We start from the raw sequence: 23,460 nt of genomic DNA on the forward strand, positions 1-23,460 counted from the left end.
TTCATATTAGGCAGCTTTCTTTCGCACTAATCACAGTGTTTAAAGACCGTGGTTCCCTTTTTCTCAGACATCTCTACAAATACAAAGACGCAATTCTATAAATGCAGTCAAAAAACACAATCACACAGGGATAAAGACAGCAAAAAGTTTTTTTTTTTTTTTCTAATAGAAAAAGGAGAAGGGGGAATACCAACAATGGCAGGGGGAAATATGCAATTAGTACAGAGTTAAACAAAAGGTTTAAGAAAAGCAGAAAACGGTTTAGCTTTGAAGAAAAATTTTAGCTAACTTAGCTGAAAGATGGCCTGACATGTCTTGTTTCATATGCGACAAATGAGATCTGATGTAATATTGAGAGGGGCACTATGAGTAAAGCTTAGCCTGAGAGTTTTTTGGCTGGCGCGAGCTGGTTATAATGGCAGACTCGGTTCCGAGGACGGAACGGACACTCATCAGTAAGGAATAAATGAAGATCAACCATGAACCATGAAGAACCACATGCTGTCCAGGTCAAGAGTGTGTTCCAACTACTTATTAGTAAAACAACAAGTTAAGCACTTTCATCCCCTCAAGGACTTCATCAGAACCTGATGCCATATAAAATCACATGACTTGTATACAACTTAAAACATACATCACCCAATCACATTACATCCTCATGTCAGCTCCTTACCCCGTTAGTGTCCATCATATGTTGCCCTCAGTGAAAAACAAAGTCACTGTCTGAAACAAAAATCAATATGATAGAAGCATAATAAAAACCTAATAAAAACCAAAGTCTTCCTACATTATTTGTAACAAGACATACGTAAATATATCCGCATTTCAACATGCATCCATTGTACAAATATTCTGTATAAAATTCTATTTAAAATGCATATGCTCTATTCAAGTAAGCAAAATTAGTTATTAGGGCCAGATTTCGCCGAGGCTCGACAGAGGAAATGCAGTCGGGGGATTGCTTCCTCTGCCTATCTCTGTCATGGAGTTTGCACTTCTCCCTATCCCTGGTCCTCTTGGCGGGAGCTTGAGTCCCAGATGCCAGGGCAGAGGAAACTGAAGATGAGGATGAAGCTTGGGCCTCCATGGTAGGAGGAGGAAGGAGGCCGTTAAGGATCATCTTATTCCTCCTGTTGATCAAAGCGCAGGGGTTGAACCCTGTGCAGATCGAACCAGAGAAATCCAGGTGCACGACCCCTAAACAGACTACACACAGTGTGGCCATCAGAGGGGGGGAGCTTATGGCCACACTCTGTGCACTTCTGGAACCCTGGCTCTGGAGCGTCAGCCATGGTAGAGGAAGAAGATGACCAACAAGCACTCTCAAACACACACATAAAGTAGAGGTGAGAGGGAAACAGGAAAGCTTTTTTTTTACTGAAATCTAAGGACAGACACCTAAGCACAATGGCAGATGAAAAGGCAAGGGTGGAAAACAAGACAGAAATAAATTACCTATTTCACTCACCAAAAGTCTGGAGCAATGGGCCACAATACTTGCGGCAAACAAGATCTGAGGGGAGGCGGGAGACAGGGGCATTAAGGACGGAGTCCAGTTTCTTGCTTAAACTCATAGAATTGAAGAGCAACACCATAAGATTCTCCTGGGTTGATTTTGCTATGCTGGAAGGTTTGACACTTTGGCACTACCTAAAAAAGGCTCTATGGGGAAGGACAATGTTTTAGCCAATATTTGAAAATCTACAGGAGAGAGGTGTAGATCATCCTAGTCAAAACAACATGGTTTGTTAACCACATCCTCCCATATTGACAAATATTGTATACCCTTAGAATGGCACCAGAAACTAAGCCAATTATTAAAGTCAATCATCTTTTGTTGGTACTGCCGTATCATCCATGATGAAGGTAGAATGTTACTCAGTGCTAGGCACAAACACAGAATAGCCTGTCACATGGTGTGAAAGCTCCTTAATGTCTCTCTTTATATGTCTAAGGAGGTTCGTCTCAGGCCATTTATACCTACATGGACTATGACCGAGTCATACTGGTACCTGTGGAGCAATGACTTGAGTGCATGTGGAACTTGGTTGATCCTGGCTCCTGATAAATACCTGACCATTATTTTTTCTTTGTCCAGTCTGATGAGTGTGAAGCTCACTGCCAAAGTTAAATATAACTCTAAGAATGCAGCAGTGCTACCTTTCACTGATAAACTACTGGTCCACAGATTCTTGCCACCATTCACAGTCACATTTATTACAAATTCAAGGCTTCCAACGATCTCTACCAATATAGAGAACTTCACAACAAAGTCAAATGCATGCTCATAAGTACCGTATTTCCCTGAAAATAAGACTGGGTCTTTTACTCTTTCCCCCGCCGAAATACGCATTAGGGCTCATCAGGGGATGCCTTATTTAGCCCCCCCCCACAACAATCTACATTTATTCATTTATTCATGTACAAAAATCGACATTTATTCATGTACACAAATCGACATTCATTCATGTACAAAAATCGACATTTATTCATCTACACAAACTGACATTTATTTGGTACTTTTCTCTTACTGGACAACAGTTCTAAGTAACGTGTAAACAGTTGTGTGAGAATTATACATAAACAGTGCAACAAATATTTCAACTTCAAAATATCTACACCTTGGCTTTCACAGTGCAATATTTCATGCTTAACAGAAATACATGTGTATTGGAGAAGGGGAATAAAACTGAAAGCAGAAGCAATCCATTCTGTTGTCCTGATAATGGAAAAGTTATTCAAATACAGTCATGTCATCTTCTGGAACACTGTCAAAAGTCTCCAATCCCCGAATTCCGGCCTGAATTTCTTGCGATTCCATTTCCTGCAGAACCATTGGCCCCAATTTGTCATGCCTAGCAATACAGCTCTCCTTAAATGAGCACTGTTTGTCCAAGTAGCCTGCTCGTAGTGCATTGGCAACACAGCTGTCAGTGATTTTATCCCATGAAGTTTTCAACCAAGTCACGACCTCTTGCAGGCTAGGCTTCACAAAGTTTCCATGCTGATTTCTCTCTATTTTATTTTCAATGTAGTCATTGAGTTCCATGCACAAATGGTCCCTGAATGGTTAGTTTATTACAGTAGCAAAAGTCTGGAGATAGGCAGTCATTCCTGCGGGAATCATTATTTGATCTATTCTTCTCCGTGCAAGGAATATCTTCATTTCTTTAGCGTGGTAAGTGCTGGCTGAATCCCAGACTAGCAGACCTCTTTCGCCACCTCACAAAACAAGTGGCAGCATTACATCGACCCACTTCCTTATAACTGCTTGTGTGCACCAGGTTTTTTCTGTTTCAAGAATGTAAATGCCTGAAACACGTTCAATCTCATCTTTCTTGCCCTAACTAATGATTAGAGGTGGGGTTTTCTTTCCATCTAGACGAATTGCCAAAATACAGATAACACGTGCACTCTTGTAACCAGTGAAGGGAATGTAGATGGATGAGGCACCCCTCTGATCAATTGTTGTTTGAGATCCTTGGCCCATAAACACTGCAGTTTCATCCATAGCAATCATGTTGGAGAGTTGATATTTAGAAAAGCCAATGCCATCAACAACTTGAACACAAGTGTACGTTTAATAACTTCAGTATCTTCCAGCTTGAACAGTGTTGTTGATCTTCTTAGAGACAGTTCACATCACTGAAGGAAGCCATCCAGCCAATGTTGTGATGCTTTGAATTCTTCTGGGGATATTTCTAACTGTGGCGCCATTGCAAGGGCAAATGCTTGAATATCAGCCCTGCACATAACCAAAGCCTTTGCTCTCCTGTTAGCAATCCATTCACAGATGATGTCTTCCAGCTCAGGAAATAACTGCTGCTGACCTGATCCACACTTGCGCTTCTTAGCATTTCCCTCGTCGGCCTGCTGACTGAGGTTATCATACGCTGCATGCCATTTTCGGACCATTTAGAGATTTAACTTCTCTTTGCAGAAAGCCTTCAGATTCTTTTCCCAGGAGTCCTCAATGGAATAGCTCTTTCTTTTTGCATTCATCTTGTCTGGGGGGGTAACTGAAATCTTACGAGACCGGAGTGGCAACATAAAATGGTGATGGTTAAGAAGACACAACCACAGCTGTTCGTTATCAAGTGCGTGCGCGTTGTCTGTACTTTGACCAATCAAAGTACACCTGCCATTGTTTATGGGCCAAGGATCTCAACAGTCAAGTGTGAGTGATGATTAGGGTTATAGCAGGAATCGTGGAGGACTCCCAGGGAAAGAATCTTATGACATTCTACAAAGAGGAGATGTTGGGTGTCTGAATGGTCCAAAAACGGCGAGCAGAGTAAGATAACCTCAGTCAACGGGTATCAATATTCTTATTTTATAATTCAACATGTCCATCATGTGTTGTTGACGATCTTACCTGTGGCTTATTTTTGGGGTAGGGCTTATATCACGACCACCCTGGAAAACCCATGCTAGGCCTTATTCTCTGGTTAGATCTTATTTACAAAGAAATAGGGTAGTGAAAGAAACTTCCACGTGCCATGTCCGCTTAAGGTTAGGAAGGATAAAGCTCAACCTCTCCCCTGGGACTTGACTCCAAAAGCTGCTGCGGGGCAGTTCCTCTCAGGACACTATTACTGTCAATGATGAACATACTTCCAAAGCAAGTCTAAGGGTGCTTGCCAACTGGGATAGGAACAGACTTTAGTATCCAACTCCCACCTTGGTTCTTTATCTTCTCTTTACCACTCCTGTGCAAGATTCTCCTTGTCAGTCTGCGTGTTTACTACCTTTCACTTCACCTAAGCAGTTAAAGTGAAAGTAGGCCTGTACCATACCCTCCATGTCAGTGATCATATGATTAGGTTATAACTGCCCTATCACAACTGATCAAATCGGCTTGTGAATATTTTTGATACAAGTTTATTTAGCCACAGTGGAATCACTGTTTATATGAGGCTCATCAAACCTGCTTGTGAATATTCCGGATATCAGGGCCGGTGTTAGCATTTTGGGGGCCCCCCAGCAAATGCCAAGTTGAAGGCCCCCTAGGCACTTCCAGTATAAGTATCATCCTGTCAATGCCATCCTGCCAAAGTAACCTTTCAGTTCATGCTGCAAACTTTTAGGAGTAGTATGCACAAAAGACCTGTAGCTACAAGCTCTTACATTACAACAGGCTTATGTACCACACTATGTTGATCTGTCTAACAAAGAGACAGTTACTGGCATTAAGTTGCAACAATGATATATTACAACAACTCTATGTACAGGTTTGGACTTACAGTGAAATTATGACAAGGCCTACCGTTTCAACACCCCCCACATATCCTCCAGTCCTCTCCACTGATCCCCCCCCCCCCCACACACACACACACCTTTTTGGGCTCCCCATACTATATACATTACTTTTTTCTTCCTTTTCTCACATTTTGCCATACTCCTAGCTTGTTTCAAGAAGCCATAACTTTCTATATGCTCTGAAGTGCATTTTAAAGTTTTTTTTTCTTTTTATACAACCTTTTCATCCAATAATGGCTTAAACAGAAATTATGATTAAGAAATTCATTGTTGCTGTTCAGCTTTAGTTTTCCTTGCATCCTTTTAACACATCTTTCCTGAGCAAGACAGCACAGTGATGACCATTGAGGGAAATAACTTAAATAAGCCAGGGCGCAAGAAGCCATAGGTTTACAAATGGTCTGAGATACATTTTAGCGCATTTTCTCAACATTTTACTCCAATGGTGGCCTAAACAAAAATCATGAAAAAGAAAAGAATTTCAGTCTTATTTTTTTTTCTTTCAAGGAAGACATATGTTGTGCCCAAGGCTTAATGTTCAAAGCTGACAAAATAGTAGCTCACAATAAACTAACAAGCCAGTAGTTGTGGGAATACAGTCTTGTCTGGGAATACTGCCTGCCTCCCTAACCCCCCACAAAAGACAGTCACTGCCTATGCATCCCTCTGCTGTTAGACTTGGAGGAAATCAGAGATTTAAATTACCTTAGTCATATACTTGAAGTGATTGCTGATATACATGCACATAGCATGTTCTTCACCCCTAACCCTCAAAGGCAGCCATATGTACATGTGCCTGATATGTGATTGCGAGAATGACTTCAGTAATATATTCTAATTTGTTGCACCTAGACAGAACACCACTCATACACAAGCCACAGTAACCTTCTTTGTACACCTCTGAGGTCTGACAGAAAAATTGCCCTCAGCTCAAACACAATCTTATATTGCTCATGTTCATTATCACCTTCATCCTAACAGGGTCATAACACAGCCCTGTTCATGTTAAAGAGCATAATTAGGAAATTAATACATTTTTTCTTCCTCATTTTCCCCAACCAGCAGCAGCTTTTGTGGGGCCAAGAGTTCTCTTTTCTGGGCACCTGGAACAGTCTGGAGTAGGAACCCTTCCCCTTTGCTCTGACGGAACAGGTTGAATAGTCCTGATACTGAGAAGAGAAAGTACTTGTTTTTGGGCCTCTGCCCACTGGTTTGGAGGAAGGTCTGTTAACCCAGTTGGGGGGGTTGGCAGTGAGTGGAAGGAGAATCTGTATCCTCCTGGGATACAATGTTTAAGACCCATCGGTCCTGCATAATATGCTTCTAGTTTTTTTGCATGCAGGGTGAGTTTCCCTCCTAGGGGTACAAGTACTTGGGCAGGATGAAGGACAAGTCATTGTGAACTTTTTCCATAAGGGGGTGGCTTACCGCTCCCTGTTTTTGAGGTGGGAGCACTCCATTGTTTAGATCTGTGCATACCCTGAAACTGTAGTCTTTGTGGTCTGTTGCCCTTGGGTTGGGACTGAAGGTCTGGGAGGGATTGGAAAGGACCAGTTTTTTTGAAGGCCAATGCTTACTGAATCTAGGTGGCTGTACCTGTAAGAAATCTTTACAGTTTGCATAGATGTAGCTTTTTCCTCCATCTTTTTAAGAACTTCTGCTTTTGTGCCAAACAAACATTCTTGGTTTAATGGAGCATCTAGTAAATTTTGCTTTGACATGATCTGGCAAGATTTGTTCCTTCAGCCAAGCATTCCTTCTCAGAACAGACCCAGTGACAGCAGTCCTGCAAGATGCTTCTAAGGCATCAAAACCACACTGCAAAGTATGTTTACCAACTTGGTTAGCAGAATGCATTAACTCCTGTAAGTCTATTTTTTGCACAATCAGGAATCAACAACAATTTTTCGTTTAATTAATCCCAAAATATGCTGCTGGTACTTCAACACATGAAACTGGCATTTTAAACCCCTGATGGCAAGAGTTGCAGAGGTATATACCTTCTTACCCCATCTGTCTACAGCCTTAGAATCCCTGTCCGAAGGGGTAGGGTTTTTGGCTGTAGTAGCCTTAATACCTTTAGGTCCCTGGGAAATGGTCTCTGGATCCGCAGTGGGATTTTTAAATAATAAAAAAGAAAAAATGCCACCAGCCACGAACAAACTCCTTTCATTAGATGTAAAGACCAGATAATCCACGACGAAACCAACAGTTTGGTTAACGCTTTTATTCACCACACATAAAAAACATGCGTTTTCGTCCTAACCAAAGGACTTCATCAGACAAATACAATAAAATCCATTCAGCTTAAATACTTGACAAATACAATAAAATCCATTCAGCTTAAATACTTTAAATAGAAATTTGTGAGAGTTAGGTACTCTGCAGTACCTGTCAGGCTTTTTAGGAGCTGGTGGCAAAGTATTCGGGGTAAGACTAGGTTCCATGAAGACATCATCTACAATAATAAGAACAGGGGGTATAGCTAGAGGCCTGTGCTGAGGCAAGTCTAAAAATTCCCTGAGTCTCTTTTTGGACTGTGGTTAGTCCTGGCATTCCCAGCGGAAATGCTCTCTTAGGGTATGCAAGGTTTCACCAAAAGAAAAGTCCTCTGGGGGGAGGCAGAGGGAATGGAATCCTATGTATCTGAATCCGCATAGGTAGATAAGGGTATGTCCTGGCAATCAGAGGGGTCAGAGTCATCGGGACTCATGGTCTGCAGAATCAGAAAGAAAATCAATTCTTTGTCTTTTAGAGGGGGAAGGCTGGCTTCCCCTAATTAAAATAATAAGGTCTTCAGCCATTCTAAGCATTTGTTTCTGTGGCATGGGAGCTTGAGAATGCGCTTTGGTCATTGGTTTCCTAGGCGTAGTGCGAACTCTGGGTCTGAGAAATTCGGTAGTTTTAGTCAGAAATGAAGTAGTCAGTTTAATACGAACATCGGAATGTCTGAATACACCCTCAGAAGCTGATGCCTGCACAGTGGCTCTGGATCCATCCAAGGTAGAGACATCCGCAGGTTCCGTAGTCAAAGAAGCATCTCACGGCATACCGGACTCCGAATGGGTCTCAGTAGAGGCCTGCGAATCTGTAGAAGCGGGTATCAAGGGCTGCAAAAGCGCCTCTGTACCGGCGGATTGGCGACTAGCTTAACAGAAGCGTCGTCGGCAGTTTTGGACCTATGCGGTCTGTCTCTGTCTTTATCTTTACGTTTTTTTTTGGAAGATCGGTAGTCGGATGGCTTATCAAAGCCATTTCAGAATACAGAGAACAAGAGCGAAAGAATGTAGCAACAAAGATAGCCCAACAATGAATAGTTTGGGCATTAAACAAGGCACAAAACAGACGAGGAATTTCGTGGTCTGGGCCTAAACAGGTGACGCAGTAAGAATGAAAATCTCTGAGTTATTTACTTTTGACAGGCAAGACAGTTGTTAACTTTTTATGACATCAGTTAGAGCAAGAAAAACGGATCCCCAACGGTGGTACTTAACTTCAGAAGACTTCGGGTTTGAAACTTGAATATTGAAAATTTCAGGTAGCGGCTGACAGACACTTGCAAACTGCTTCGGGCTCCTGCGCGGCAAGAAAAGCTGATGTAATGGCATCAGCTGCATGTTTTATACCCCTGACAGACCTGACGTCATGGAAGAGGAGACAGCATCTGACGCAGAAATCCCAAGACTCTGGTATTTGGGCTGACTAAGGGCTACCTGCAGGCAGATAACCCAAGTGTGATGACTGCAACAGTGAAACACGAAGAACATCAGTTATTACCCTCGTGGTTTATTAAGTATACAAGACTGCTGTACTAGCTTTTCTTGGTTTAACAGACATGTTACAAAATATCAGGGTAAAATAACTTGCTGTGGTTGGGGGCCCCCAGCGACCGCAGGGTTCGCTGGTGCCTAAAGCCAGCTATGCCTGATATGGGTTTATTTAGGCACAGTGGAGTCACTGTGTTTGAGATGACTGTGTGCTGTTCTGCATGGATTTATCCCTATCCTTTCCCCACTACTGAATAACCAATGAGTCATTACATACATCTATGCACTAGCTAGTGTTGGGGCTTGCCCCCTGTAAGAATATCATTTACGATCCATGCTGGTGGGATCTAAGCCTGTTAAGTTTCTAACTTCAGTTGCAAGTAAGATGTACATTTTTGTTTGTTTCTTTCTTTAATCAGGTCTCAATCATTCATACCGGAAAATAGGCCTGTAGCTTCTCCATATACCTTCAACAAGTGGCAATAATGAAGGGCTGACACGTGCTGCAAGATAATATGCTCCCTGCCCATATAGCAGAAGCAGCTGTTATGTGGTTCCTGGCTAATGAATTTGTAACTTCAAAAGCTTTGTACTACTGGCAGTAAATACATAAATACAGGAACTTTCTTACAATCAAGAAAGAGATTTACACTGCAGAAAATGGCAAGGAAGATCTAAGTGTAAAAGCTGTGGCACCATCCTGGAATAACAGACATAGCACAGCAGTACCAGCAAGAGATGTGAGCCTTAAACATGGGACCTAAAGTTTTCTAAGTAAATGTCACATTAATGTCCTGCTTATTTCTATAGTTTCAAATATATCCAACTTAGAAACAATGCATTTAAAAATAAAAATGTTCATAAAACATACATCAATGAAAATTTAACCTCCTACCCTTTATAATTCTATGCATGGACAGTTATTTTCTCAGAAAAGGAGGCAAAATAATTTTCAGAGACAACCAAGTTTTCACTTATATCTGGCAAAAAAAAATACAAGGAAATCATTCTTTATGCTTACAAATCTTACAGGCCGAAAACAATTCCACTGTCAACATAAACCACTAATTAAGAGATTGCAATTAACAAAAGCCATCTGACTCATTTCATACCACAAAAAGTACAAACTAAAGACTGCAACTCTTCGTACCTGCCCCAATTCTTCATTTAAGTCAGAGGTATTTACTTGAGCTCGCTGGTCTGTTTCTTCATGATACAGGTCGAGGTCCCAGCCAATGAAAAATGAACCAAGAAATTTCTGCATTTCCACTGTCACATATAGTGAAATAGGAATAATGAAATTGTAAAGAACCAAGAAAGCAAGGAAATCTGAGATAAATTTCAGGATCTGCAAAATAAAAACAAAGTTAGTGTTAAAAAATGTTATGTGTTAGCCATAAGTACAGAAAGTCATCACTTAAGTTAATCATTTGAGCTATCCAGTCTGACAGGCATGTATCCTCCAACTCCCCCCATTTATATTAGCTGCATTTTAATGACTCTGCCCCTTATCCCAAGACGTTTGGATTGCTCCCAATGTAAAACACCCACTGACTATATGCAGGACGGGCTGTTCTCTTACTGAATGATGGACTCTGTAAAGATACCAAAAGTCCTTCAAACAAGCTTCAACATTCACAGTATCACCAATCTTCTATTAAATATATTCAGTTTAAAGCCTGACTTCCAAACAAAGCTGAACTTTCTAAATTATTTTAATACCTCATGCATATTCTTTTGATTATACAGAGTATATACTAGTCTTTCACAACATACACCTATGAATTATTTTAAAGACCTTGAATCACTTCTGATCAGTCCTAACTATTCTTCCTGACATCGTCTTCATATTGTAACACTGTACCATATAATACATTTAAATGATGATCAACAGTATGATAACAGAAATGTTACAGCTTTCAGGTAACCCCTTTAAAATGCCTAGATTCCACAAGGCCTTAAACTGTTACAAGGGTAGCCTGTTCAACTTTCCCTTCAATTAGTATCCTACAAAGCAGACTTTGAATTCTACTAAACTAAATACAAATCCATACCAATTTTGGGGGAAAAATCAGAGATCTGTAGGCAAGTAAGCTGATTTTCACATCTGGAAGGGAAAAGAGACAGGACAATGACAGATGGTATCTGTGCAAGAGGGAACACAGACTCTAGCATGTGCTTCCAGAATGATTAAAATTAACTCTAGAATAGGTAAAGGCTGTGAGTGCAGCAGTCAATTTAGGGCATCTGCCCCTATATGGAGGGGTAACTTCCTTTTTTGGAAAGTGTATATAATTGTGGATGTCAATTAAAAGGAGTTGAAAGGTTTGAAAATGTGTATTTTTTTCTTCAGTGTTTTACTGAAGAAGTGAAAAATCTGAGAAAGTCTAGTATGGGTACAAACAGAGATGAGAAGCAGCAAATGCAGATGAGATCAGTATACCAAGTATTTATATGTGCACGTAAGAAATATATATTCAAAAGGATTGTCATGCAAAATATGTAAAAGGAAATAGCTTTTTATCAGAATATCTGCCTTATCAATTTTATCACAGAATGTAAATGGCATTGCAGGTACAGACAAAAAGCAGTGAGTACTGAACTGCATGAAGTAGTACAGGGTGCAAATAGTAATATTAGAAAAGACAAATTTGAATAGACAGGAGCATGTGAATATAGCAAAGAAAGGATTCCAAAATGAACAGTCACCAACAGAATTGGGGGGAGGGAGGGGTAATAATATGATTGTGAGAAAGTCTCCAACAGTGACAGATGAGGAAAACAAATGCACTTATGGTAGATTTGTGGCAACAAGAGGTTAATGACAGAGGAGGACTATACTAGCACTTCTTTACATTCCATTTGAATGTACTATTATTGAGCTAATGAGAATCTTGAGAGAAATAAATAATAAACCCTGCTAAAAACTAATTATTGGTGATAACTGTAACCTAATTTGCAAGATGTATAGGGGACCAAGCAGGAAGAATATAATAAAACAAGGCAGATTTAAAATCTAATCACACCGCATGGCTTACTAGATCAACCAAACAGAACATGGTCGCCAGGGACAAAGCATGGAAACTTTGGCAAAAGCCCGTCTGACCTCATAACCTACAGACACCTTCACAACTGAGTAAAATGCCTAGTTATTAAGGATAAAAAAGAATATATTCCTACTTCACAAAACCAACACAAACAAAATCCGAAAAATTTTTGGAACTCAATCAACAGTCTACTAAACCCAGGATCAAACAATAACCCCTGTCCAAATCCAGAAAAAAAACACAGAAATAGCCACACTCTTCAACATATATTTTATAAACATCATAGCTAATCTCAGCACCAACTTCCCTCAAAATCATCCTAACCCACCAAACCCACCCACTACAAATACCTCCTCTTCCCTCTCACACAACTTCTCTCTAGCACCAATCCCTACTTCCAGAGTAAAGAAACTACTTTTGAAACTAAAACCATGCATTAATGCCCCTGACAACATGCCCTCAGAATTCCTTCAAAAAGCAGTAAATTCCACTGCCTACCTTATCAGCTTACTTCTTAATAGGTCCACTCATGAATCTCATGTACCCACCATTTGGAAAAAAACATTTATTCTCCCATTTCACAAAGGTGGGAATAACACAACTTTCAACCCATTGACATCCTCTCTCCTATCTCAAAGATCCTTGAAAAGTGTATTCATAGTCAATTTCTTAACTATCTACATGACAGTAACCTACTGTCAGCAACCTAGCACAGTTACAGACTTGAGATGCTGGGAAACTTGTCTCCTCTCTGTTTCTTGACCTTAACAAAGCTTTTGACACCATCTCCCACCCTCTTCTTTTTGCAAAACTCTCCAACTTGGGAATCGCTCCCTCTACCCTACACTGGTTTTCCAACTACCTCACAGACAGGCAACAATCTTTCTATCCATTCCTGAACACCACCATTTGTCCCCCAAGGATCCATCGTAGGGCCACTGCTGTTCAGCATTTTTATCAATGACTTCCACTCTTACTCAAGGCAGAGTCATCCAATGCATAGATGATTCTACTATAATCTGCACTGCCAATTCTCCATCTGAACTCCTAAAAATCAGCTCTTACTTCCACTGAAATATGGATGGCTAATAACCACCTTGCACTAAACCCTAAAAAAAACTAAACTTGTGCTATTCACCCCTAAAAAGACCATCACTATAAACAAAGACTCTTTCCCTATTCTCTCCCAAGATAACATTACTATTGAGCTTGTCCCACATACTAAACTTCTAGTGTCATCACAGATGAAAACCTAACTTTTGATATGCATATTCACAGTAACATTAAAAAAGCACACCAGACACTGGGCATGCTATACAGATATAAAACGTTCCTCAATTACTCCTCCAAACTATCTCTTGCTGCCTCCTTTCTGTTCCCATCTCTTCTATATGGTGATCCTCTTTTTACCAATATACGGTCCAGTTTTAAATCCATACTAGACTCATGCTATAACTGCATTAATGGGATATATTCATTTCATCACTGTACCTCACTTCGATTACTAAATGGTTGAACTCCATCATCTTACATATATACAATTAACAACTGCCCATAAATGAATATTCAACCCATCCAGCTGCCTTGCCCTTTCTTCTCTGTTCACACTGTACCACCCTAATAGACATCTCTGATCTGAAAATGAAATGCTCTTGAAAGCAGGAAAACCTAACCTCTCTGTAGGTTAAATGTTCCACTCCTTTTCCACTGCTAGACTATGGAACTCTCTCCCACCATCATTCACATATACTAGCAATGTATCTTTCTTCAAAAAATCTTTGAGACAACTTTCCTCCCAGTGGCTATGCACATGCGCCAGTTCCTCACAACCTATAACCTGACTTTAGATTCCCCCTTCAGCCACCCCTCTTATCTCCATCCTTATATTACTTAAATAAAAAAAGACATTTTTTTTCAGACAACTTCATCTCTATCCCTGGATAATAATCTATTTTTGTATCTATGTATACATGCACTGTCTGCAGATAGACTTATGTACAACTGTATTGCTTTATTACTTTGTTTACTTTGTATACTTTGTTTAAAACTTGTTGTATTAGCCAATTAAGTTTTAATCTAATACATGTATTGTGCACATCACTGTGGAGCTTTTCATCCCGGGCCTCCACTGAAAATAGGCACTTTTTGGCCCAGTGGACCTTCCCGGTAAACAAATGCAAAGAAAGAAGAAAGATTTTTGAAGAAATATATGAAAATATTTGGAAAGAAAGATGTGAATTTACTAGCAGGAATTCTGATGAAATTTACATACTATTCTTCTAACTGTGGCTAGACTACACATAAATTAAATTTCAAAGGAGCATGTGAAAGCTTTACAGCACATCCAATAACTATTTCAGATCACACACCAATTAAGACCAAGATAAATATACAGGTTATTGAAGTAAAAGATACTGGCACATTCCTACTTACCTGTTAAAAAAGAAATGAGTTTAACAAAAGGGTTGTGGAAATGGTTCAAGAGTTATTAGGAAAGCCAGAAAGAGATAACCATGGAGCAGGGTAAAATAAAAACGTAGTCTAAAATATGGTAGAAATAATAAAGAAAGAAAAATGGGGAAGAAGTAACAGGAATTACTTGGAGAGGTTGTCAAAGGTTAAAGCATTGCTGAAGAAGAGGGATCTCACAGAACAAGATGAGCAGCAACTACAGAGTGCTAAAGGGAAAACAGGGTAGTACTTCAAACAAGCACATGTTTAGAAAGGCTGCTGTTAAGCAAGTATTTTTTGATAACTCCAGAGTACAAAAAGTCTTAGCATGACTTAGGCAACAGAAAGTGGAATGGGTCGTTGCCAAACTTAGGGAACTTATGACAAGAAAAATAACCAAAGATCCTACAGATATGATAGAAATATTTCAGAATTTCTACAAACAGTTTTATAAAACATAGGACTGGGGAAACCATGAAAAGGCATAAAGGAAACATTTACAGAAGACTTAACTATGCCCAGAAGACAGTAAGATGAGGCTCAGGTATTAGTTAAAACAGGATTGGATGAGATACAAATGGTGATGTATAATCAATCAACAGGGAAATCACCAGGAACAGATGTATATTCCTATGGAAGTTTGGAAGTTGGGAGAAAGTGATAATGATCTGGAAAGTGATATTTAACACAATTTTAAAAGAGGGACAGTACCATCATCTTGGAAGAAAACTGTGGTGGCTATTTTACCCAAACAGGGCTAAAGGTCTTTCAGACCCAACTTTATGCAAACCAATTTCAATTTTACAACATAATTAGAAAGTGTTTGCCTATATGAGCTAAGAGAATGGCAAAGGTATTGCAAGAGAGTGACAGATCTCAATCAATGCGATTTTGTGGAGGGGAGGGAAATATCTGACATTAGTAAAACAATGATGATACAGAGGGAAGCACAGTGTACGAAAATGTAGGAGTTATGTACTCACCATAACTTGGCGTCTGTGTTGTCCATTTTCATTCTTCCTCACTGATAGGTTACAGATCAAATCCTCAGATTAGACTTGAATGCATTTTCCAGACTTTAGATCCTAATCTCCAGCTCCTCCCTCTTCCCATAATGCACTACACTATCTCTAATCTCAGATCGAGTTTATTGACTATGTCTACTGATTTAGAGACAGGGCAGCTGAAGAATTACAACTCAAACATGGAACTAAGAAAAGGGTCCTGTATCATCCAATATCCTTCTAGAAAAGATAAGGCCGGGAGATGGCTGGTAGGGAAGGAAGGTAAGGAAGAATGAACACGGACAACACAGATGCCAAGTTATGTTAAGTACATAACTCCTAAATTCGATGGTTGTCCTTTTCATTCTTCCTCACTGATGGGTAGAGTCCTCAGCTATGTAACTCTTGGGAGGCCCTCAGAGAAGGACATGTCAGAGCACTGTAGAACCAAAAGAAGGTCTGCTTCTGGAGGCCGTGCTCAGTTTGTAAAGCATCACAAAGGTAAGAATTATTGAGCAAGTGACATTACCACAAAGACTCTGTGAGAAAGGTAGACGAGGAAGCTGTAGATTTGGAGAAAGGATATGCCTGAGTACTGTCAAAGTACAGAAGGACTGTTTCTGGATGCCCACACTGTAATGCATCAGAAAGGTATGAATCTTTAAAGAAGAGACCTAGGACAGAAATTGCCAAAGAAAGCTCAAGAAGAAGGCTGATGAGGTAGTGCAATTTCAACCATTCAAGAATAAATCAGCAAATTACAGTAAGTGGTCACAGAAGAGCTATCTGGCAATAAAATGGATTGATAAATGATAATCTCTGTGGCAATTACGGGTATAAAGAAAGGATTGGTCCGGAGGAACACACTAACTTTATGGAACATAATGTAGATAAGTCTGGCATACATGGCTTGAAGTTGTGAAAAACATTTTTTTTTTTTAAATCAAACCTGTTCACTGTTTCAAGAGTATTTCATGGTTAGGGAGAAGAGAGAGTGTACCATGGAATTATCATTGGCCATGTCTTTAGTTAAAGCATATGGGAAATAAAATACTTGATTTTTTGATGGAAAAGACAAGAGATCTGAACTGGACTATACAATTCCTGGATGAAATTTCAAAAGGAAACCAGAGAAGTGGAGGCTAAAAAACTAATGATGCCAGAAGGGCCAAGGATGTTAACGAAGGTCCTTAGCCTGATGGCTTGTGCAGAAACTTCTAGATCAATGGTATATGGGGCAGTAATATTAGAGATAGCCTAGGGGCCCTATCTGCACCATAATCTCACTGGGGGTCAGAGTGAAAACCTTGCAATGTTAGAGGAACTGCTGTCCTGACTGGGGTAGTGACAAGCCCCTAGGTGGACCATCCGTCACTTCATATGTATCCCTACCATGGTGGGGAGCATCAGAAGAGAAAATTGTGGTTAACAGGGAAGATAAAGCAAACAGTTTGTCCTACCATATGGCCTAAGATTGGGAACTCTAACAAATATTAACAGCCAAATCAGATGCATGTTGAGGGGAAAGATAAAGGCTGGTAAGGAACAGACCAAAGTATCAGAGTGTACAGAAGGGATCATGTGAAAAAAAGAAAATTGTAGCTATAAGAGCCAAATAATGGGAAAATGTTATGCCTGAATTCTCAATGTGAAGACGTAACAGAGTAGTAGTACCTAAAAGAATTACTATGAAAAATCCTGATTCTGTACAGGAACTGCTTAACATAATTTTATCAATTTAGATTTGGCTATATTTTCATAATGCTCAGGGACTTGGAAATAAACAAAACAAATAAGCTCTGACTACTAGGTGTTGATATCAGGTCAGAAAAGTGAAAGGTTAACCATTAGTATATGACCACAGTATTAGCATTTTAGTAATGTGTGAGCTAACTCACTGCCTGGCATTAAGTAAGGTCCCTGGGGGCAACGATGAGGGTAAGGTAAACTGAATAGATAGTGCCCAGCTCTAGATGAGCCAGTACACCCATCTTTTTAAATGGGATATTGTGCCTCTTAAAATGTATAAGGGACACCTTGGATAAAATATGCACAGAAGAGAAAGGACGGATTGACTTGTAAAGCATCTGGAATTTATGTATGTTACACTGAGATTTAGAATAATTAGATAGATCTTAGGACCCATTAGTTCGGGCATCTAGATGGGGAGGGGGGCATGACTCCCAAACTTTCTGAGAGAAGGGTAGCCCATGAGGTGCATCAGGATGCCGATGGGATCCATCGAAAAAGGAGAATCTTAGAATCTGTTTTTATGGACTCCTCCTTTCTTGGCACATATTTGTATAACCTTGCCAGAAGGTACATGGATGGAAGTTGACAGATTTTAATTCCAGTGGCATTCATGGTCTTGTTCCTTTGTTTTGTTAGATGCAGATGAGTGGATAATTGGCAGATGCCCTAAAGAAGGTGGAGTCATCAAGGGGGACATTAAAAAGAAGATTTAAGTAGCTACCCGAAGTATCGTAGCGTCAAGCCAAAATGTCTGGAAAAGTGGAGTCAGGGCTAACCAGCTGAAAGTTGTCTTCCTCTATATAAGGGATGAGTGAACTTCTTGACATCTTCCTAAAATTTGGAGTCAAAGGAAGAATTTGAAAATTGGTTAATGAATCTCAGCCAATAAGAGGTAAGGAAGTCTTGGAGATCCATGAGAAAGTACAGCAGTGTGTACGCATATATCTTAAGCAGATACTTGGATCAGATGTTTGGAAGGCATTTGGAATCAGTCTCTGTGGGGATGCCTGTAGTTAAGAAGTCCTCCCTTGTCACTGGAAGGGAGTGTTCTTGTATGAATCTTAAAGGACCCCAAAAGGTCTTTAGCCTCATTTTCTTAATACCTCTGTGTTTCCAGGAAGAAAGAATGAGGAGAAGAAGAGAAAATTTTTTTAGGCTTCCTAAGATCCCCGACTCCCTCCGGCAGGCCTTCCTTCAGGAGTGCTGAAAGGGCCTACTAAAGAAAGATTGTCTGTCGCCCTGATTCCTCGGACCCCCTGTGCTGTGAAATCTGCGTCTTCCATTCTTACTCCCCACCCTGCCTCTGGGAGAAGTTTCATCATGGGTGTCCTGAAAAGATCTCTGTGATTTCTAGAACCACATTTTACCACTATCTTTTGACCTTTGGGATAAGGTCTAATAGGCATGGAAAAATGGACTCCTATGGCAGAGTTTTTCCTTCCTGTTCACACCTGGTGAGTGTGTCCTTTACCTTATGCCTGAATAAAGACAAGCTGTCAAACAGGGCATTAACAAAGGAAGACAAAGTTCTCCGCAAAGTCACACAAGTGCATCCAAGAATATCTCCTGTGGGAAATTCCAGAACCTGCTGCTCTACTCACCCCATCTGCTGCATATGAGATGAGTCTCATGGAGGAGCTGACAACTGAATTTAAGGTAGAGAGCTGTGAGGATACTTTGTAACCCCTTCAGCTACTGAACCTTGGAGTATATCGCCCATCTCTTTCAGGAGATCCCTCTGCAGTCCTGTGAAATGAGTGCGGTAGTTCACCGATCTGCGAGTAAAAGTTGCTGAAAAAAAAATGTGCTTTCCATATCTGTCCATAGTCCGAGACTCCTTGTTTGGGGGATGGACAGAAGAGTTCCTTCTTGGTGGCCGCCACCACAACCATAGCATTTACTGGGACTACTTTGGTTAGAAAAGCCCCGAGGGAGATGTAATAAATTTGTCTGGACTTCTAGGAACTGGTTCAACTGAATCTGGGGACTTCAACGCCTTTCGAGAAACTAGGTCCATGAGTTCGTCGAAAGGTGGAGACACCCAAGAGGAGGAAAGGTGAAATCTGAAAGCCTTCAGGTATAAAGACTCCTCTGCGGAAGGGTTGGTGGACTTCTAGCCACCTCTATGCTTTAGCATTTCCAGGATGTCTCCAAAGGAGACATGATCAGGAGGCAAACGTGGGGACCCTTTTAGCTTAATCGAGGTCTGGATCAGAAGTGATAAGACTCCTCTGGGGAGTCTAAGTGCTTCCTCTTGCACAGTCTCTTCTGAGGGATCTCCTCAGAGGGGTACTCTGGGGAGGTTTTGGAAAAGTGGGGGTAGCCCTGTGGGGCATCCTGAGGCCTAGGATCTCTGTGTCCCTGTGGATGCAGGGGTATAGAGGCAGACACTGAAGCTTTAGAGGGGGGAATATCTGGAGATGACTGTAGACCTGTCTGTAGAGACAGTACCCTCCTCATTACCTGGAAAGCCCACCCGTCTCTTATCCGAGGATATGCCTGGATCCGAAGAAGCCGAAGGACCCCCTCCCCCCAAAATCAAAGATGACTGACCTGAGGCTGAGGTAGGAGCTGAACTCAGTCAAGCTGAGGCCCCAACAAGTAAAGTGGGATACGACAACTGTCCGATCAGACTTGCTCCCCCGGACCTGACTGGAGAGTGTCAGCTACTAGACTCTTCCAGCTCTGATGGGGCTGAGGACATCCGAGCCATAGTTGAATCTGTAAAACCTGAGGTATGTCTCGGATCTGACAGTTCCACTAAGACCAGCTCCGAATCTTCAGACTCCAAAGCCAGGGGTTGGATAGGAAGAGGAACTGGAGCAGAAGAGGTTGATGTCGTAGGATCCGAAGCCCTCGGGGTCAGATCCAATAGTAAATTGGCCAGTGCCAGTGTCTTTAAGAGCTTCTGCACCACCCGATCCATGTTGTCATCTGACAGACTCCTAGAATAGCGAGTCAAGGAGGTGAGAGATTCTAACCTTTGTAAAATTGGAGATCTAAGTAGGGAAGATTGGTTCCAAGATCGGAGACCAGCTACTTTATTCGAACTCAACTGGCACTGATCTGGCAGGTGTCGGAGCTGATGAAGTTTTGTCGGATCTGATAACCTTAGGATCAGAGGAGGATAATTTCTGGATCTTTTCTGTCAGTTCCAATAAAGAGGAAGAGGAAGACATTTTCCCAGATATGGCAGACGTAGAATAGGGAGACTTGTCAGACTTGGATGAACCCGGACCTTCTTCCAGTGCCTCTGAGAAGGGTTTTTTTAAAAGTCCTTTCAGGATTAGTTTGTTTTTCCTCTCCAGGAGCATTCTGGGATTGAAAGCATGACAAAGAGAGCACAACTCCTGGAGATCGACGGCCCCAAGACAATAAACACACAATGTGCTTTCCATATCTGTCCATAGTCCGAGATTCCTTGTTTGGGGGATGGACAGAAGAGTTCCTTCTTAGTGGCCGCCACCACAACCATAGCATTTACTGGGACTACTTTGGTTAGAAAAGCCCCGAGGGAGATGTAATAAATTTGTCTGGACTTCTAGGAACTGGTTCAACTGAATCTGGGGACTTCAACGCCTTTCGAGAAACTAGGTCCATGAGTTCATCGAAAGGGTTCTTTCCACAACTGTCACATTTCTTGAAATCCATTGGTTTCGACTATTTGCCAGACATTTTGAAGAAGAAAGAGAAGAGCTACACCAACAGAAAAAAAAAAAAAAAAAATCGAAACTTTTTTTTTAAATATATATATCTAAGCTAGATCGCCTAACTTAAATGGGTCAAGCTATTGAGAAAAAGGGGAAACACCCCAAGGAAACGGAAGTGACAAAGCCCACTGATTTAAATGGACTCTTGAGAGGAACAAGACAGAAACAATAAAACAAAGCTCTCTAACTTAAACGGGCTAAGTTACAGTTCTCTAAATTAAACAAACTGCAATAAAACTATGGAAAGAAATACTACAACAAATGGAAAAGACAAAGACAGGAAAAACAGTAGGGTTAAAATCCCTCTTACTTTAATACACAGTTTAATACACAGTAAAGAGAGCCAGGATAGGTAAAACAAGGCCTAACGGAAGACTACGGCCAACTGCAAAAAAAAACCCACACTAGTGGAACTATAATTAGCTTCTGTTACACACAATTAAAAGTCAATATCGGAGAAAAATTTGCAAGCTTGAAATTGCAAAACAGGTAAAGGAAGATCATACTTAGCCAGAGCTAGCAGATGAACACTTGATCTTGTTCAGCAGCAAACAAGATCGGGAGATGGTTCTGGTGCATGCTGGCATAGGGATTTAGCCATGAGCTGGCAAAGAGCCTTGAGGTTTAAAATAAAGGCTGAGACAGATCTGAGGATTGGATCTGAACCCCACCTAGCGCTGCTAAATCGGGTTTAAACTATTCTCGGCTCCACAAAGTTTGCTCTTCACTTTTTCCCTTAGAACTGTTCCAAATCTCAACGCAAGCATTTTCTTTCTAAAGTCCAGCAGTAGCTCGTATAAGTATCTTATAAGTAAGCACTAATAAACTAAGCACTACACCCTCTTATACTCCCTTTAAGTACCTGGCTCCCTATTGGTCCTTTTTGATAAAGTCATAAGTAGTTCCTCATACTATTTCTGGCATGTCCAAAAGTCAGTTTCGGATTTACTCTCCAGTCCAACTGGTGAATATGGGAATCTTGAGGCAATGCTACAACTGCCTTATGTACACAGACCACCCTCTCCTCTTCCAAACAAGCTAAAATATATGCGAGAGATGCAACTATATAGCTAAACTGGAGGCTAAACTCTCTCAACATAGTACTAGCGTGGTCAGTCTGGAGGAAAAGGTAATCACACACACCACAAATCCAGTCTCACATAGACCTATCGCAACAGCAAACCAAACACACAAACACATACTCGGAGGCTCTAATTAAAAATCTGCCCAAGCAACAGAGACCTCCAAAGCAGACATCCAAACAACCGCTACCCCACAACAATACCCACGTATCACATAGTCCACAAAGTCAGTGTGCCACACAGTCACAGCCCTTAAGGCTAAACAACACACCTAATACACTTGTAATAGGTGACTCTATTGTCAGACACACTGACGTCCCTCTCACCAGGCTGAACAAGGAGGTCATTGTAAGCTGCCTGTTGGGTGCCAGGATCCGCCACATAACACAAGCACTCAGGTCACTCCAAAGCAAGTACAAATATGACTCCGTCACTGTCCATGCTGGTGTGAATGACCTGAGACGTATCTCCCTGGATTACATGAAAAGAGACATAGAGGAGCTCTCTGATCATGTAGCTCAGGCTGGCAGGCTGGTATGACCCTGACCTTGAGTAGCATCTTACCCTCACCAAGAATGATACCACAGTATAAAGACAAAATGATCAATTTCAACAATTGGCTAAAGTATTGGTAAAGGGGATCCAGTATCTGTCAGCCTGGGATGACATGCTCGACAAGCCACGTTGCTTTGCTAGGGGTGGGTTGCACCTGTCACCCCTGGGTTTTCGAATACTGGCAAAGGCTCTTGCCACCCCCATAGTGCCTTTTTTAGGCAAGGCTCAAAAGACAAACCCACCTCCTTAGACAACACAAGGAATAAGAAACTAAGGGTAATGCTGCTCAATGCCAGAAGTCTAAACCTCAAGATGCACGCACTCGAGGCTCTCCTCAGTATAGAGAATATCGATATCTGTGCAGTAACAGAAACCTGGTTCAAGGCTCCCAAGAGCACCCCAGCACTACCAGGTTATACCTCATACCACGCTTTTCGGCCGCAAAACTCGGACCGAACCACAAGAGGAGGGGGAGTATCCACATTCAAAGATACCTATACCTCCAGGTTAGTGGCACTGTAAGAAGCATCTGAGACCATCCATGTGCAACTAACAGTGGGCAAAAATGCCTTCCAGTTTGTAGCCTGCTACAGACCACCCTCCCAAACTCAGGAACCCCACTCAGCTTTCTTGAAGACACTGGAGAATATGAAGGTCTCTCCAAACACCATTATATTGGGCGACTTCAACTACCCAAACATAGACTGGGAGCACTACTCAAGCCCCAACACCCTCACCCAACGGTTCCTAGAATTTATAAACTCAAATGCTATGGAACAACTGGTCACCACTCCCACAAGAGGAGAAAACATATTGGACCTGATTATCACCAA

The 23,460-nt window shown here is 41.2% G+C and overlaps 1 protein-coding gene across 3 annotated transcripts in view; it reads right to left on the minus strand.

Annotated features, from left to right (window-relative positions):
* Positions 1 to 23,460, minus strand: part of ATP11B (ATPase phospholipid transporting 11B (putative)) — a 2,792,721-nt gene that overhangs the window by 1,849,767 nt on the left and 919,494 nt on the right. For all 3 annotated transcript variants that reach the window (XM_044070307.1, XM_044070308.1, XM_044070309.1), the window contains exon 12: positions 10,177 to 10,374. In XM_044070307.1, the coding sequence (XP_043926242.1) occupies positions 10,177 to 10,374 (198 nt within the window). The remainder of the gene's footprint in view (positions 1 to 10,176; positions 10,375 to 23,460) is intronic.

Source organism: Protopterus annectens, chromosome 4.part1 (genome assembly GCF_019279795.1).
Source record: "Protopterus annectens isolate FY-2018-M chromosome 4.part1, PAN1.0, whole genome shotgun sequence".
NCBI lineage: Eukaryota > Metazoa > Chordata > Ceratodontiformes > Protopteridae > Protopterus > Protopterus annectens.